At 33.0% G+C, this 18,321-nt stretch overlaps 2 protein-coding genes across 6 annotated transcripts in view; one reads left to right on the top strand and one right to left on the bottom strand.

Annotated features, from left to right (window-relative positions):
- LOC147079824 (sorting nexin-13-like) overlaps positions 1-6,012 on the bottom strand; it is a 38,286-nt gene extending 32,274 nt beyond the window's left edge. For 2 of the 4 annotated variants that reach the window (XM_085944698.1, XM_085944711.1), the window contains exons 1-3: positions 5,899-6,012; positions 5,575-5,694; positions 4,715-4,826 (exon numbers count right to left, since the gene is read on the bottom strand). In XM_085944698.1, the coding sequence (XP_085800824.1) occupies positions 4,715-4,826; positions 5,575-5,687 (225 nt within the window). In that variant the 5' untranslated portion in view covers positions 5,688-5,694; positions 5,899-6,012. The remainder of the gene's footprint in view (positions 1-4,714; positions 4,827-5,574; positions 5,695-5,898) is intronic. The other 2 variants (XM_085944691.1, XM_085944703.1) reach the window with 1 other exon arrangement.
- Positions 6,013-6,983: 971 nt separating this feature from the next.
- On the top strand, positions 6,984-12,806 carry Rab21 (RAS oncogene family member Rab21). Of its 2 annotated transcripts, XM_085944684.1 has the most exons (5): positions 6,984-7,445; positions 7,947-8,114; positions 8,358-8,476; positions 10,070-10,288; positions 12,620-12,806. In XM_085944684.1, the coding sequence occupies exons 1-4, from the start codon at positions 7,311-7,313 to the stop codon at positions 10,284-10,286; spliced, it is 639 nt and encodes a 212-aa protein (XP_085800810.1). In that variant the 5' UTR covers positions 6,984-7,310; the 3' UTR covers positions 10,287-10,288; positions 12,620-12,806. The 2 variants fall into 2 exon arrangements, with proteins under 2 accessions (XP_085800810.1, XP_085800803.1); XM_085944677.1 differs by lacking the exon at positions 12,620-12,806 and having other exon boundaries at positions 10,070-12,550.
- The last annotated feature ends 5,515 nt before the right edge of the window (positions 12,807-18,321 follow it).

Raw genomic sequence — 18,321 nt, 5'->3', positions numbered from 1 at the left:
TGTTGTAGACAAATAGCAATGTTGATCGTGATTTTCAAACGATAAGTTGCCTTCTAAAATGTTCACTTTGTGAGGTTATCAAATTTGTGAATATGCGCGTATCGATAATTGCTTCATTATGTAATTTTGAATTGTGTGATTAATTTTCCAGTGTTATTTACAATGCCGCGAGCCAGAAGATCTAATCTATATAAAACAAAGCCAGGTTAATTACACCATTTATTTTATAACTCAGAAACGGCTGGACCGATTTTTATGATCTTTAATTTGTTGGATTTGTCTCTGCCCTGAATATCAGAATAACTATTAAAACATCGGAAAATTTCACAGAAAAAGAATTTATGAAGAACATTCATTTTCTTATACATTTCGTATGGAATGGCTTTTTTGATGATGTCTATTGATGATATAGAACTGATTGACTGATTTCGATGAATTTTTTTTTTGTTTGTCTCGGCCTCGAGAAGCTTCCTCGCGCATTGGAAAAGTAAGAAAATCAAAAAAAAAATCCGTATACACCGCCATCTCTGATACATGAGTATTGCAATTCAGTAAAGTACATCAAATACATCTGCAAATATGTCACCAAAGGCTGCGATATTGTGGTTTTTGGCGTTCAAACTCCCAATACCAACGATGAAATCACGCACTATCAAGTTTGTCGATATGTGAGCTGCAATGAAGCAATTTGGCGTCTTTTCTCATTCCCCATTCATGAACGTCATCCCACTGCTGTACATTTGACAGTGCATCTGGAGAATGGTCAACGAGTTTATTTTAATGCATCGAATGTTGCTCAACGTGCTGTAACACCTCCAGCGACAATATTGACCATTTTCTTTTCAATTTGTCAAAGCGATCCATTTACACGAACGTTGCTCTACTCTGAGATGCCACGTTACTGCACTTGGAACGCTTCATCGAAGAAATTTAAACTTCGGAAACAAGGCGATGCGGTTCCTGACCATCCGGATGTGCATTCTAATGATGCTCTTGGTCGCATTTACACAGTTAATCCGAAGAATGCTTCTACTTGCGGTTGTTGATGGTAAATGTTCGTGGGCCGACATAATTTGAATCACTTCGAACTGTCAATGGTGTAGTGTGTCCAACATTTCGTGCTGCATGTCAACAGCTCAATTTGCTTGAAAACGATATTCATTGGGACATGAAAATCGCTGTAGAAATTGTTTCTGCATCTCCAAGTCAGATACGCACATTATTTGCCATCATTATTTCGACATGCTTCCCATCAAATCCACCTGAACTGTGGAACAAGTACAAGGGTGACATGTCAGAAGACATTTTACATCGAATTCATGTCAGTTCAGAGAATCCCGATCTCAAAGTGAATGAGGAGATACATAACCAGGCTTTGCTTTTGATAGAAGACATGTGTTATCTCATGTGCGGTAGTTTGTTAGTCAAGTTAGGAATGCCAACGCCACATCGTGGAATGAATGACGCTTTTAATCGAGAAATGGAACGTGAACGTGAATGTGATCGAGATGTATTGAACCGATCGGTTCGATCGAATGTACCTATGTTGAACCCCCAATAAAAGGAAGTGTACGATACGTTAATGCAGGAAATTGATGATGGAAATGGTGGCTTATTTATCCTCGATGCGCCTGGTGGAACTGGGAAGACATTTTTCATGTCATTGATTTTGGCCACTGTTTGTGCGAGATCCGAAATTTCTGTAGCAGTTGCTTCTTCTGGGATAGCGGCCACGTTGTTAGAAGGATGGCGAACGGCTCATTCAGCGTTGAAATTGCCGTTAAACCTTCAAACGACTGAAACACCGACAATCAGTATTGCGAAACACAAAGTTTTGGTAGCAAGTAAAATCATCACCTGGGATGAATGCACAATGGCGCACAAATACGCATTGGCAGCACTCAATCGAACTATGAAAAATCTGCGCAATTACTCAAGATGTTTTGGTGGCGCAATGATTCTACTATCTGGCAATTTCCGCCAAACACTACCAGTCATTCCAAGATCAACCGCTGCCGATGAAATGAACGCTTGCCTCAAATCATAAACTCTGTGGCGCTATGTGAAGAAACTTCAGCTGACGACAAACATGCGAGTTGCACTGCTAAACGATCCATCTGCCGAAGATTTCTCTAAGCAATTGCTGACTATCGGTAACAGCCGTGCTCCTGTCGACGAATCGAATGGATTGATTTCGTTTCCGCTGAATTTTTGAAATTTCGTCTCAGCGAAGGACGACCTCATCAACAAAGTTACACGTCATTGCTAACCACAAAAATCACAATTGGTTGAGTGAACGAGCAATTTTAAAAATGTTCCATTTTTCGTCCCAACTGCGAAAATACAAAAACTTCACAATATTCACACATGAGTTGTGCTTATGAGTATGAGTATAATTTCCGATTGGTCTCTTACGACTAATAATAGATATTTCATAAATTGATCTTATTATCATCATCATCAGCCGGAGTCAATCCACTGCTGGATGAAGGCCTCCCCAAGTTTCCTCCAACTCTCTCGGTCCTGTGTCGTTCGCTGCCACGTATTTCCGCCGAACTTTATCAGTTCGTCAATTCAGCGGCTTTTAGGGCAACCCTGTGGCCGTTTCATGCCTCTTGGGTACCATTGGATGACGGCATTTGTCCAGCGTCCGTCCTTTCGACGAGCAATGTGCCGCGCCCATCTCCATTTCAGCTGTTTGGCAACATCTATTACATCGTATACTCCTGTCTACTTCCTAACCCATTCGTTTTTCTTACAGTCCTTTCGCGTGATGCCCAACATACACCTCTCCATGCCTCGCTGTGCGACTCTTAGCCTTTGGACATCTCTCGTGTTCAGGGTCCACGTCTCGCAGCCATACGTGAGCACGGGTAGCACACATTGGTTGAACACCCTACGCTTAAGACATAATGGTAGGTCATTCTTGAAGATACTATTTAGACATCCGAAAGCACTCCATCCCAGCTTTGTTCTGCGAGCAATTTCATCGTGCATGCTTCCGTCTATGGGCACCTGCTGTCTGAGATATACGTAGCTACTGACTTGCTTGAGTTGGGAGCCATTAACACAGAGGGTCCGAAAAGCAGTTCCTCATCACTTTTGTCTTTGAGACATTTATCTTTAGGCTGACCGTTTGACTGACATCCGCGAGTTCTTGCATTCTACCTTGGAGGTCCTTCGGATCTTGTGAGAATATAACAATATCATCTGCAAAGCGCAGGTGACTGAGGTGCTCCCCATTAATTGGAACACCTTTTTCCCCCCAATCAAGTTTCCTGAATAAGTCCTCAAGAGTAGCGGTGAATAGTTCAGGTGAGATGGTATCACCTTACCGGATACTTTTGTTGATGGGGAATTTACACAACCGTTTGTGGAGTTTCACGCATGGTGTGGCATCACTGTATATACTGTTCAATATGTTTAACCCTTTTACTCCCACGGGGCCGATATTTCGGCCCACCATACCTATGCGAAAACTCCATCTGGGCCGATCCATCGGCCGAAAGTTTGAAACCATATTTACGATTTATTCCAAATTTTTTCCCGTCATATTTCGTCTCGTGTAGACGAATCATTATATTCACTGTGTGTTGAGTGTGAGTAACATTTATTTTAGTGTCGGCTTTATTTATAATTATGTCACACCCTATTAACTCACAAGTCATAATTGCTCTGCTGTCGAACTTGAGACCAAAGAGGGTCATAAAAATAATAAAACATTATTTTTATGACACATTTTAAATTCTGATATTTCTTTTAGTTGTTTTATGATTCATATATCACATTACAAAATGAAGTTTGTAATTTTTGAACTAACAATGGATGCCACTGTACTTTTGATAAGATGGTGAAAAAATACATGAATATAAATATTATTATAAATGATTTAGTGCTTTGAGACTTATTTTTTGAAATTACTTCATTCCATATCAGTTAGTCATCGATACTGTATCGAATTCTCTTGCGATTTCGTGAATTGAATAATATTCTTGAATACCTTGGACACTATACGATTTTTTTTGATTGCTTTATAAAAATTCTATTTCATAGATAAATAATAATTTGTTTATTTTTTTTTCTGTTACTACATAATGATAGATTATATTATAAAATTTGATAAATCAATTATAAATAAAAAAATGTTGTCACACTTGTTTTGTTGTTCAAACATAGTTTTACCCGTTCATTTCTAAATAAATATTGATACATTATTTTTTTCTTTTGTTTTATTGATGTAAACTATCAATATTATTACTTATTATTGCTTTATACACCATTGAGAACACACAAAAAAAGTTTCAAATTTTTAAAACATGTGTAGAATTAGTTATTTAAAAAAAACTAAATCGACGATTTTTTGTCAAAAAACGCTTGGGAGTTTTCGCATATGCTAGGCTAAATCAGCTGGGAGTAAAAGAGTTAAGTAGCGTCTGGAAATTTTTTGGTTACTAAGGGCGTTTATAATTGAGAATTTTTTGATGGAATCAAACGCCTTTACATAGTCTATAAAACCAAGATATAATGGCATTTTTTACTCCTGGTAGCGCTCTATGACTTGTGCAGAATTGGCAGTAGACTAATTGGTCAATAGTTTTTCAGATCTTCAGTGTCTCCTTTCTTATGGAGATCTTATTATAATATTATGAAAACTCAAAATGTCTATTTTCTCTGGTAAACAGCATAAAATTATATTAACTTATTATTAATTTACCTTGGTTAAAGAAGTCGCGAATGATGTTTGCTCTAATGGATTATCCAATAGATCATCTTTGGAAACGGCATATTCGGCTTCATTGAAGCATAAATAGAGCATAGTTATCAACCTAAAAACGATCAAGAAATATTGTACTGAATTATTGTCAATAAAAGTTATCATAACATAAAATTCGCATTGAAAACTAACATTAAAAATATTCAGTCGATTCCATAACGACTATATTATTCAATGTAAGCAGTGGTAGCCCAGGATGGCCGAGTATTGTCGGCTTATAATGTTCCAAGTTTGAATCTTGGCTCTGGCAAACACATCTAACTCTCTTTTTACATGGGGGATACGTTCCAGACTACCGAGGAAAAAAAACCATATAAAAAAAGATAAAGTGGACATGGGAGATGCAGTACAGAACAATATTGTTAGACGAATAACAGTAGCCAGTATGTTTCTGTCTTTAAATGTTGATGATGATGAAGACAATTTAGCAAAGTTGAACGGCACCTTATAAAGGCTCCTGCTGGGCTTACGTTATTTCGTAATGTACCTTAAGAAAAATAATTGGTCTGTTTGCTTGGAAGTAAACATATTTAGTATTTCAATGTGTACTAGTAGTTGTTGACCAAGTAGTTAACATCCATTTCTCGTCAAAAAAACTAAGCTCTGTGGAGGCCTATTTAAATGATCTCATGATCGAACATGGCTAAAAAGAATGGTATAACAATCTCAATAGATTTAAACTGCCACCAAAAAAACATTTGTGAATGTAATTTAGTGATTACATTCGCATGTAACTAGACAATATGGAAAGTTTTATTTCTGCATTTTTTAATTATCATAAAATTGTATTATTTACTAACCCAGCCGACGAAAACCATAATATAAATATTACTGTGAAGCACCAATAAAGTCCGAATGTAGCAATACATAGAACTAACACGATTAACGACCAGCCAGTCAACTCTACATTCATGGTGAATCTATAAAAAACCAAAGGTAATTTTATAGTCTCCATATCGTTTTTGTGATTGAGGTCTTTTGAGACAAAAGGCGAAACCAAAACCTACTGTAATTCAAAATTAAGTAGCTTGTGTTGTTTTAGGTAGTTTTTCAGTAGGTCTTGTCAGATTTTCGGTCTCAAAACACCTAAACCAAAATGACAATATGGAGTACTATAAAATTACCAAAACAAATTAAATAATATTTCACTATGATTTACTTTTTCTTAATTTATATATTTAAAAAATGTTAATCTCTTCTACTGAACGCCGATTGTTTTGACAGATGTAATATTACTTATCTATGGATATAATCATAGCAGTGTTGCCATCTTTTCAAAGTGGAATTATAAAGTGCAAACAAAGAGGTTAAAAAAATATAAATTAAAATTCTTTTAATTCATCACACAGAAATTTATTCGCATTGAATCTTCAACTTTATAGTATTTTGGCATAGCTTATGCATTGTGCAAAATTATAGTATAACTAATAATTTTACATATTTTGTAGAATCAAAATTATATCATTGTACTATAACTCCAAAACTAAACCAAAAACTACAGTATTAAATTTGGTTACAAAATTTTCTTCACATAGGTAGGTATTTTAAAATTGTAGTATTTCCGCCAAAAATATAGAGAGCGAATATGAAATAAATAAGAGTATTTTGCCGTAGTCTTTAAGTAACCCTGACCATAATAATTATTATGCTCCTATAATCCTATTTTTTTTAGTACAGTTAGCAACAATGAGGTGTTATTTTGTCAAACTCTCCACCCTCGATACCTTTTCTTTTAACTGAGACGTTGTGAGGTCTGAAAGGCAGACCTCGGTCTCCGGGCTTATCACATTTCAAAGGTTGGGTCATAGAAAATAGGTACTTTGGTACCTACCTACCTATATACTTTAGGTTGAGTTTTATAAGTAAATTATAGCCCTTCTCAGATATACCTAGTCTAGCAAAGTACCTATTGAGCTCACGTTGTCACACAAATTTAATTATTGTAGTGTAGGTTCATAAATAAATATACCTAGTATTACTGCAAAAATGTTTTTTACCAAATTTAAACATTATGATATTATTGGCGTACTTATTACTTATCTAGGCACCTATATAAAAATATAATTTTTGTATATTGTTCGCGTATCAAAATTATAGTACAAAAATACTATATTAATAGTACAGTAGGACCATTGCCGGGCAAGATATTATATTACCAGTATTTAAAATAAATTATTATAATTAATTTCTGTGAAACAGCAACCCTGCTGATATGAAATAAATGGATAAAAGTGACAGGCTGGTAGTGGATAGTGGTAAATAGTTTGTCCATATTTCCAGTTTTAGATTCTTCACATATTAATGGTCCTCAATTGACTGCAATATTATGTGTAGGGCAAATATGTAGCTATGCTAGAATATCCGTAACGTGTTATTTGTACTGTCTACCAATACGCAGTGAAATTATTGTAATAACTGGTAATATTGCAATCCATTAGTTTTTGAGTTCGCGTATGTTCAATAGTAGGACCCATTTTGACATATGGTTTTCGGTAAATGGCAAATAAAATAACCGAAGCTTATTATTTTGTGTAAGATGGCGACTAATTGTGCTCCTGGTAATTTTAATTTCAAAATCGTCTTGCTGGGTGAAGGCCGCGTAGGGAAAACGTCGCTTCTTCTTAGGTATATAGAGGACAAATTTCACGATAAACTCATATCTACAATACAGGTCAGTTGTATTTTTCTAATAATGTATAATTACTTAGTACCTATTATAAAACCAGCGAAATATTTAATGCATTATTATTGCTATCGATTATTTCAAATTCTAATTATTAAGCTATTGCTCTAAGTATGTAGGTAGGTAACTATTAGTTTATTTAAGTTCACTTGGTTAAGTTAAGAATCAAATGCTAAACTCCATTTGCCACACACAGTAAAACCAACTCACCTGCTCGTCCTGTGGGATGTTCAAGCGTGGTAGTTTTCACGTGGACTCTCATGACAACACGGTATTTACCAAGTGTAGCTGGCCCCGAGCTGATGTTTAAGCTTTTGCAGTGTGCAGTCCATACACAGTATCCGATTCAGTATTTTGTGAATCATAGAAAACAACTAAGAATGGTTGAATACTTATATTCATTCGGCTTAGTATTGAATCTTTATTGAATAAGATTCTTTGTTTAGACCATAAACATGTAATTTAATTAACTATAATTATTCGTTTTAGGCATCGTTCTTGAATAAAAAATTAAATATTTATGGAAAGCGAGTGAATTTATCAATATGGGATACTGCTGGACAGGAGCGCTTTCATGCGCTTGGCCCCATCTATTATCGTGAATCTAATGGCGCTATACTAGTATATGACATTACAGATAAAGCTTCTTTCCAAAAGGTATGTGTACAATAAAATTATTGTTTAATGTTAATTCTGTTGATTGTAAATGGGAGACGCATTACTATTGTTTATGCAACGTGTTCATTTGATATTCACTCCATATAAAAATTGTTTACGACACGTGTTTAGCTCACATAATGAGCTGAATCAAGTCATAAAACAATTTTTATATGTGATGACTGCCATGTTATAAACACATTGTATAAATTATGAATAAACAATATTTTCTTTTTATTGCAGGTCAAAAGCTGGGTAAAAGAATTGAAGAAAATTCTTGGTTCAGATATTTGCCTCATGATAGCTGGTAATAAAATTGATTTAGAAAGCGATCGCAATGTCACAATTGAAGATGCAGAAAGGTTTGTTGATTTTTTTATTTTAACGCATAAACACAAATTTTCATGGACAAATGTGTCGCTACATTTCAAAATCAGCCAAGTCCGCCTTTAGGTATTTTTTCCTTTTTTGTGAATTGCTGAAGACTGCTTTCTAATATTTCTGCATTATCAAAATGTGGAATTTATTAATTTTAAATATTCTATACTCGAAATAATATAAAATTTCACCCTTGTGACTGTGTATTTGAGAAAACAAAAAGCTGGTTTTCTCCTATTCATCTATTATGGACTTGGCTGATTTTGAAATCTAGAGACACAAATATTGTCTTTTCAAGTGATTTGCGCAAACAATTAATTAAAAGCAAACAAGCATATTATGCAGTGATGAATGAGGAATCAATATTGGTCACACTATAATTAAGCACCATGAACAATATCTTTAAAGTAACATTTTTTTGGAGATTAGTGTGAATCTTACACAAAATAATATCTCAAAATGAGTAAACAAAAATTCTAGTTACAAGTACAAAATTTTGAAACTACAATTTTATTGTGAAAACAATGTCCTAAACTTTGTTTGATAATCAGAATTTGCACGCAGTATATTTTTCTCTGATAGATATTTCACTACAGGCGGTCCTTGACTTTTGTACATAATTGTTTCCTGAAAATGTGTACAAATGTTGAATGTACTAAAGTAGAACAATGGAAAAAAAAACATCATAAAGTGTATTTTAAAATATTTTGGGCAATGGAGGAAAAAATCATGTGCAGCATCTTTATCTGCTTCTCCAGTGAATTTAATATTATATAAAGTATACCTCAGTTTAAATTTGTCGAATCAGCCTTTACTTTCTTGAAACTCCATGCAAACTAAGAGCTCCTTAGCTTGATGTTGATCATCAATCCATGATGACAAAGATCTCATTTCATCTATCACTGCAGTGTCTTTTGGAAACAATCTTTGAAGACATATTTCCACAATCCCTTAATTATATATAATTATTGTTTTCCAAAATTGAACATATCGTAGACGGTTTAAGTTGTACAAACAGCTGTTTGAAGCGAAAGATGTGCCGCTGTTTTCAGAACGCCTAATTATTTCTATCTTTGTCTCGATCGTATGAAGTCACTAGTCCTAAATTTCTTATAATTGTCCGTATCGAAGTTGCAGTTTCTCCGTTTATCACTCATGTTTATTACAATATATACATAAACAAATCAACTAGCAAACTCAAAACTAGAAAAAATTCAACAGAAATCTAAATTTTAAGAAATGTACGAAATAATGAATCGCACGAAAGTAGAGTGTACGAATGTCGAGGACTGCCTGTAATATCCTGATGGTGTCGAATTAGTGGAATTGCTGGCCAAAACTGGACAAAGAAAACATAAAAAAAAATTATATTTTAATTGAATTTTAAAAATCAGTTAAATTTTATGGGTTGTAGAAAATCTTAGTCGTTTTCTATTTTTTTTTATCAAAATAATTTTTTATCGACCAATGTTTTCTGACACTGAAACCTTTTTAAAATTTCTCTCCCCTGATTAATGCAAAACTAAAATGTCTTAAGATAATGCTGTATATAATAATTAAGGATATTTTATTTTCAGTTATGCGTCGTCTGTTGGCGCACTTCATTTCCAGACGTCTGCCAAATTAAACGAAGGAATAGAGGAGCTGTTTGTGGAACTCACCAAACAAATGATCGACAGAGTGGAAAGTTCAGAAAGGAAAGAAAATCCCAGACGCAGTAGGGTAGTTATCGTAGATGATGATGTCGCATCTCAGAGTAGCTGCTGTGGTTCATCCTCCCAACACTCCCAATAATGGTAAATTAAAACCGCACTCGATGTCCAATAAGTTAATGTTGATTAAACTATTGATTTGTTAACTTGCTCTATTTCTTGGAATGTGTCCATTTATTCATATAATTCCCATAACCAATCAATATCATATTGTGTATTTTAGTTTTAAACCCAATTTAAGAAAAAGACAGTGATGGAACATACAATTTTACTATGCCTCATTTAAAAAAAAAATCTAATCTTGGCGCCTCTCCCCTTTATTCATTCTACATTTTTAAATTAATTTGTTTTTCATGCGATGGATGTGTTTAATTATTGGCACAAAGTGCTCTTTTTCTACTAAACGGGATCGATATTAGAATTTTATTGCAGCTAATGTAGAAAATCCCGTTTCGCATAAATATGATGTTACGAATGGTAGCAGTACTTCACTTACAACTTGCCTTGCTTTTCTTGATATATATTATTCACTTCGATTCAACCAAAATTGAACTATGGTTTTTGTTTCAATGAAATTATCGCATGATAATTCTATCAATTTTTCCTTTTCAATAGTAAGTAGTAAATCCAAATTCATTATCGTTCATTGACAAATGGATGCTATATGGACGCGAACTTTGTAAAATCGAGATCTTATAAATAAATAATGTGAAAAGTGCATTAGCAAACTATCCAAACGCTCAGTAAATATATTTTTGTTTGCTTCAATATATCTGGCAAATCATTTGAAAGTGAAAACATGACGATCTTATTTTTTTGTAATTTTCTCTTTGTATTGAATTGAATCACTTTGTCTTTTGAAATGGTGAATGCATTGTAGTCCTTGTATTGATTTATTTACTCTTTTTTTTTTTAATTCCAATCGAATTGACAAGTTTAACAACAAAGTTATCGTTCCTAAACAAATTTGCCTCATATTTCAATATCTGTATACCAGAGGTATTATATTGTAACTCCAAAAATCGTGAAATGGAGTTATTGTTATATTGTTACTTCATTACTTATCCTGCATACGTGGTAAACAGCTGTAACTCATATTACTCTTATTATAAAAGCTAACAATGTCATTGTAACTCCATAACTATTAGAGGTAAACAACAGTAAGAAAACATAAAATTCTTTTGATGAAGCTTATAATCGAACTACAGCGGTAAACAAACAAAAAGGTTTTGATAAATAGATAAATTTTATCTTTTTCCATTCACGAATGCCACAAGTTGAAATTTCCAAAAATCACAAATTCGTCTTTCCTGTGAAGTTGTCATTTTGGATTTACCGTAGTTTACCTCTGGTATACAGATATTATGATTTGACCCTTTTATATCATTTTTTCACGAGATAGCCAGAGCGCTTCACAATAGTATAGAAGTGAGGTATAATACAATTAGTCTCCATATCTTCAGACAGGTTGCAAATAAACTTTTGTAGCACTGTTTTTTATGTAGTTTATAACTAGCGGCCGTTTTTTATAAATTATGTACTTGCAACCTGCAAACCTGTGTTAAACTGGGAGGCGTGCCTCTCAGTTTGAAAATCGCTGATCTAAGTAATTTAAAATGGTGAAATGTTGCAGTATTAAAATAAACTTCTCTACTTATGTAAATATTCACAATTGACAGACAGTTCTCTGTTATTGTCAGTTAGTGAGTATATATTATATGCAGGAAGAGTATTTTATTGTGACATAAAGTTTTTTCCCGAGATGCATAGAATGTTGACTAATGTTAAATTGAAATATAGTCGAATGATATCCATAATACAACCAAATAGAATGACAGCTACAAAAATCTTAAGTATTGACATAACTCGGGCCGTCATATCAAGTATTAATACGAAAGCATCACAAAAATGCAGTGTTTTCTTTGAGAACATTTGAAATTGTTATGCAATTGACATCAAAGGTATGAAAACTAATACTGCTAGTCTTTCATATTCACATATTTATTCTATAATTCCGCAAATGCTTGCAAAGTATCTATACCTTTTCGTTTATTGTTTGCGTGGATACTTGTGAGTCGCGAATTATTTGACATTGACAGACATCACTAGTCTCCACATACAGATTCTTACACACACCAAGTGTCTATATTTTTTCATTATCTGTTAAACTGCCGATAAATGGCATTATAGCAATTTGTGATGTTACATGCATCGCGGTCATGGATTGTAGAATGCATACTGTAATTTCCCGTCAGCTGCGCGACCGTGCAACTCATAAAATATTTCCATGCACCATACAGAATTCTCTATGTTTTTGTAAGTTGAGGATGTGGTCTGATGGGATAGAAAATGAAAAAAAAACTATGTCACACACATCGTGTTACACAAAACCACTGACAGTCATCTTCCCTGCAGATCTCCCAAAAGACGGCGCGATAACTATGACTTAACTTTCGCAAATTTTGAAGAACCTGAATAAAAACAGATGCAACAGTCTACAAAAAGTATAATATGGAGAATAATAAGAATAACATGTAAATTAGAAAATTAGTAAACATTATATAATTTAGAAAAACACTAACTGAGAGAGTATATCACAACCAATAGAAAAAACTTTTTTTTTGAAAAAAGTAAGCCAACCGGTCGGGAATCGAACCCAGCATTTCCAACGGGTAAACGCCCCAAACTCGTCGCATTCAACCATTATGCTACGGAAGACATACTAATGACGACAATATTTAAGCTATTGGCTATTAAATACCTACCACTCAGCGCTCTTCGAAAGTTAGTGTTTTTCTAAATTATATAATGTTCAATAATCAGAATGATATATTCTTAAATCTTGTGAATTATTCGTTTGAATAAAAGAAATAGTTAAGAAATTTAATATTTTATTCCATGCGGCAAGTAAAAAATTTCATGGCAACATACCCACAAAGTTTTGTTTTATTATTAAAATTGATCATAAAACTAATGTATACACTTAAATGGATACTGATCTGGTATTGTACATAGATATAAATTTTATGGGTTTTCAATGTATTTTGAAATTGAATAATATGATATTTATTGTGTGAATTATTACAACACAATTGTTGGTATATTATACAGTACTTACAAAAAAATGAATGTCCTTAAGCTGTTAATCATTTTAAATTGTCGCATTTAACATAATGCTAATATATATTATGAAGAATACATCTTTTTACTATTTCTGTTTACTTCTCTATTATGTTTTCCCTGCCATTCTTTCTCTCGCTGTTTATTGGACATTGGCAAATACTCAGTATAGTCAAGGGTTGTGAACCACTGTATCAGGTATGTAAGAAGTTTGTTTGCAAATGCATTCAGCCCGCTCTTTGTGTATTTGACATTTTGGTTACTAAACTTGCTTAGTCATTATTTCTATAGTCGTAATTAAAATATCCTTTACTTTTATACTTATTAAGATTTATTTAATGTAATGATAATAAACAATTTCAAAATGTAGTGAAAACCCCTTTTTGCAATGTACGTTGTTATTTGGCTTCAGTATATTCAGAAGAAATATCATTGTTCATTATTTTTTGCATTGGTGTATTTGTACAATCAAAATAAAATTCATACTTTTATATATCTGTATGCGAAAGAAAGTAAAAAAAGTCGTATGTCTAAAATCACTAGTATTCAGGAGAAGTTTGAACAGGATTGAGTTTTGAACAGCTTTGTATGGAAACATTAATTTATGGAATTTAAAAATTCGGAGTGGTTGAATTGACTTGTCCTTTCTCTTATTTACACATATTACACATTGTAGTTAACTTGACTTTTATTTAAGACTCCCATTTCTTTCGCACACAGGTGTATTTTTAATCCGTTTTGCAAAATCTCAAAATACATCATTATTAAATGTAATGTAGGTACTATTTGAAATACAAATTATTGCTGATTTAATTAAATTTATTACTGTCAATTATTTTAATATTTAATACCAAATTCAGTTTCAAATGTTCAAAGATTATGCCAAATATCATGTTAATGCTTGTGCGACATTTGTATTTAGGGTAGAGTTTGAAATTGATTTTAGTATGCTATTTATGTAGAGATTCTATGCTCAAGTTATATTAAATTAATGCCGTATTTGCGGTTTTTTATTATATTTCGCTAATTATTATAAGTTTTCTGTGTATACTAATGCTTAAATATTTCCATTCTACTTAAACGTTTCTAATCAATTAATTATACGTTATTTTAATATTAAAAAGGGATAAATTACATTGAGTTGGAGTCATATGTGTTTAGTTATTAAATTTCTCTTACTTATTAGTTACTATTAAATGTATGCGCTTTTTAAAGCAATGACTATTGATAATTTAAAAATCAATATTTTGTTTGCTAAAACATATTATATTATTATCAATTTGTAAGCTATGTGTGATAGGGTTTGACGGACCATTATAGAGTTAGATAACTAACCAAATTATATTATATGTGGTGCCTTATCAAGGTTTGGTTTACAGAATGCGGAGTAAAGAATTATATATTTTTATAAGGTCCAGTCAGACTCGACTACACATGCGAAAAAAAACTTGCTATTACGTGCTATATTTTATTATCTACATGTGATAGTTGTATGCACACACTATAATAAATACTGTATGTATCTGTAAATAATACTAATTATGGTAAGATTGTTTTTTGTCAAATCATGTGCACATTACAAATTTAAATCTTGAAACTTGAACTTGGATCTTCAAACTTGAAAAATGAAATAAATTTTATTTGAATTCAGCTCATGTTAAAGTGATGACTGTAAGTTTATATTGATACACAGCAGTCATAAACATTCATTCTTTTAAGTACATGGTGAAGAGAGTATTAATTTGTCTGATGTTTAAATTCCTTTAAAATGTAATTAACAAATAATTATGTTAGTGCAATGTATATCTTCTTGTATGCGTATATGACCTTATGTTTGGTTATTTTTATTGAAATTCATAATTTATTAATAAATAAATGCTCACATTTGTATTAATTTCCATTAAGAAAATTGGGTACAAGTCTATTTACTGGAAGCCAGGCAGTAACAGTGGCAATTTTCATAGTCAATTTCGGCAAAATTCATGAATTCAATAATGATAACCTAACCTAACCTAACAAACAATCAAGTATATAAGTTATTTTCAAAATTTGTTTGACTTTGGCTTCTACTAAATAGTTAAGAACCGAAAATTACATTGAGAAATATAGTTAATTCCATATTAAATATGTATTGTGAGAAGTAAATGGTTCTCAGAGCTGACTCCATTCCTCTCAGTCCCATGCGTTGCGTTGGCATATACTTCTGCAGAACATAATTATATTGTCGATACAGCAACCCGTCTATCTTTTGGGTACCACTGGTTGACCAGATGTGTCCAGCGATTGTTCTATGTGTCCTGCCCTTTTCCATTTAAGTTTTCAAGCGAACTTTATTACATTTTCTATTATATCATTTTTTTCGTTAGCGTTATGCCATCTTCTCACCATACTATGCAATGCTACACTAAGTTTGTGGACGTCTCTTTTGCCAAGAGTCCATGTTTGCATACATAATATGTGATTACGGGGACTACACACCTTTTGAACACAAGTGTGTGGATTTACATTTTTTATACATTCTTCAATTCAATTCTTTTCTTATGTATTAACTTTTTTTGAATGAATTGATAATGCTGAGATATGACATAAATCAATATATTCTCTTGACTAGACAATTATTGCATAATGTAAGTGTCACCGGTGTCAATTATTATGAATATCAATAAATTTAGATACATAGTCAGCGTAGCGTGCTGGTTCTGGATATAACTACTTATTTTCATCAGCAACATTTTCACAAAACAATATAAATATATTTTTTAAACTTATCCCATATTATATATCTGCAATTATCTAGAACAGTGCTTCGCAACCCGTGTGCCGTGAGACGATGCTAGGTGTGCTGCTGCGCATTGCTCCCAATAAAAAAAAATAAAAATAATTTTGTATATTATACAATACTTAATACCCAAATTTTCGTACATGGCTGGTAATATATTTGAGCACCTGTATTAACTAAAACAATGCAAGGTCAGAATGAAAATATATTGACGTGCTCTGTTAAAGTAGAAGGAGTTCAAAGACAAGGATCTCTACAAATGTACCAAAGGACCTAATTTTGGTGCATGGCCGCCACAAGGGGCGAGCTGACAGGGCTCAAGCCTGTGGGCCCAGGCTCAGAGGGGGCCGGCGTGGCAGGACAACCAGATAAGTGAGATAAACACAAATTACAAAATTGTAGGATACAATTTATTATTATTGTGTCAATACTCAACAAATAATAAAATTATTCTTAACCCGACAACTATCCATAATTCAAGTGGATGTATTATTAAATACAAAAAAATCACTAAAAGTACAATCAATACCATTAATTTTACCTCGAACACCATTTTAAAAATGCTATTTTAGATCATCACACTGTCTTTAACCTAAGCGATAGGTAGGGGGGGCCGCCAAAAATCCTAGCTTGGGGTCCCCCTTCAGGATGTGGGGTCCATGTTTTGGTGTATAAATTGTTTTACGTGTAGTGTGCTGTGGAATTCTGAGAATAATACCTTTGGTGTGACGTGGGTGAGAAAAGGTTGCGGAGCACTGATCTAGAACATAAGTACTTACTTAGAAAAAATGTATTTTCTACATTTTATAAACTTTGGGTTAAAATGAGTACTCTCTCCAGCCATGTCGGCCAACATTGCAAATAGAATTTTCAATGATATTTTACATTGTTCATAATACTGTGCGCGAATGATGTATGAAATTTAAGTATTTCAAACGATATATCGTGGGTATTCTGCGAATAAGCATTACGTCTACTAGTTTTGAGATAATCGAGTTTGATAGTTTGGACGGTCTTAACTTGTTTTATACATATAAAAGGCAAATTCCTTTGAGTATGACTAAGTGCAGTTTCGCACGCATAGCCTGAGAATGAGAGAAGCAAATGCACTTCCCTTTAGTGCCTTTTCTCTGAATTGATGTATGTCTTTTTGAGTTATAACATAAATTATCTTCGCCAGTTTTATAGATATGACTGTGTGTGTTTTTGTAGACTATAGAGCGTACTCTTAATAAGATTACCTCATCATTAAGTCAAAACAGCAAAATTTTGACTTAGTGCTTTTTCACAGAATACCCACGATATACAATTTGCGCGAACTATGCACTTTGTTAAATGCTCATAGATATTAGCTGCTCAAGACCTAGAGTAAGTTACCTTTTTGTTTCATGTAATGATTATTTGGATGAATAATTGTTTTACGTTATGGATTCTCCATCCACCAAAATGACTGAAAGTATAAGATATCAATCACCATTGTGCCTTCATACCCAGCTGTGATTTTAATTATTTTTTTTTTGCATAAAAGCCATCAGCATAAATTGAACGGTTAAATAATAACATGTTGTACACATCAAAATAGGAACTGAACTGCACCGCATCATTGGGTCGATGGGGACGTTTTTTTTGGTAAATAAAAATGACTACATTAGTAGAAAGAAAAATTATCAATACTGGTATTGGTATCAAATGATCCTTGTCCGTAAAGATTCATTGCAAAAGATCGATATATCGAAAGAGAGTATTGATAATTGTAAAAACTAAGGATTGACATCCTTAGCCACATTACTTCACTACCAAATTTCATCTCCCACTGGAGGACGACCACGCCCATATATTTTATGTCAATCTCGACCAACCTACACATTCTAGGATGCGTCATTAAAATTCGTGACGATTTCTACCTCCTGCAAGTTTTCAAACAGCTCATAGCCCAGTTTGAAGGCACAATGACGATGTATTATTTCAATGAATGTAAATACCTACTAGGCAAGTGTTAAATATTTGTGTACATTTTATGATCAAGAAGAAGAACAATGTTTGTGCTCACAGCACATATTTATAGGTTAAGAAAAGAAATCTAATTGTTTAAATTTTATACCAAGTATAAAATTGTTATTTTATCTTTTTTTTTTTTTTTTGAAAAGCATGTCCAATGTACATTCTGTATTCATTACGAACGATTTAATAAATCTGTCAGAAGTAAAAATGGAATGTT

The sequence above is a fragment of the Rhyacophila brunnea genome, unplaced genomic scaffold (genome assembly GCF_057557595.1).
Source record: "Rhyacophila brunnea isolate RB1 unplaced genomic scaffold, BYU_Rbru_1.0 scaffold_1, whole genome shotgun sequence".
NCBI lineage: Eukaryota > Metazoa > Arthropoda > Insecta > Trichoptera > Rhyacophilidae > Rhyacophila > Rhyacophila brunnea.
Note: the sequence above shows the minus strand (reverse complement) of the source record. Positions and strands in the feature narration are given on the sequence as shown.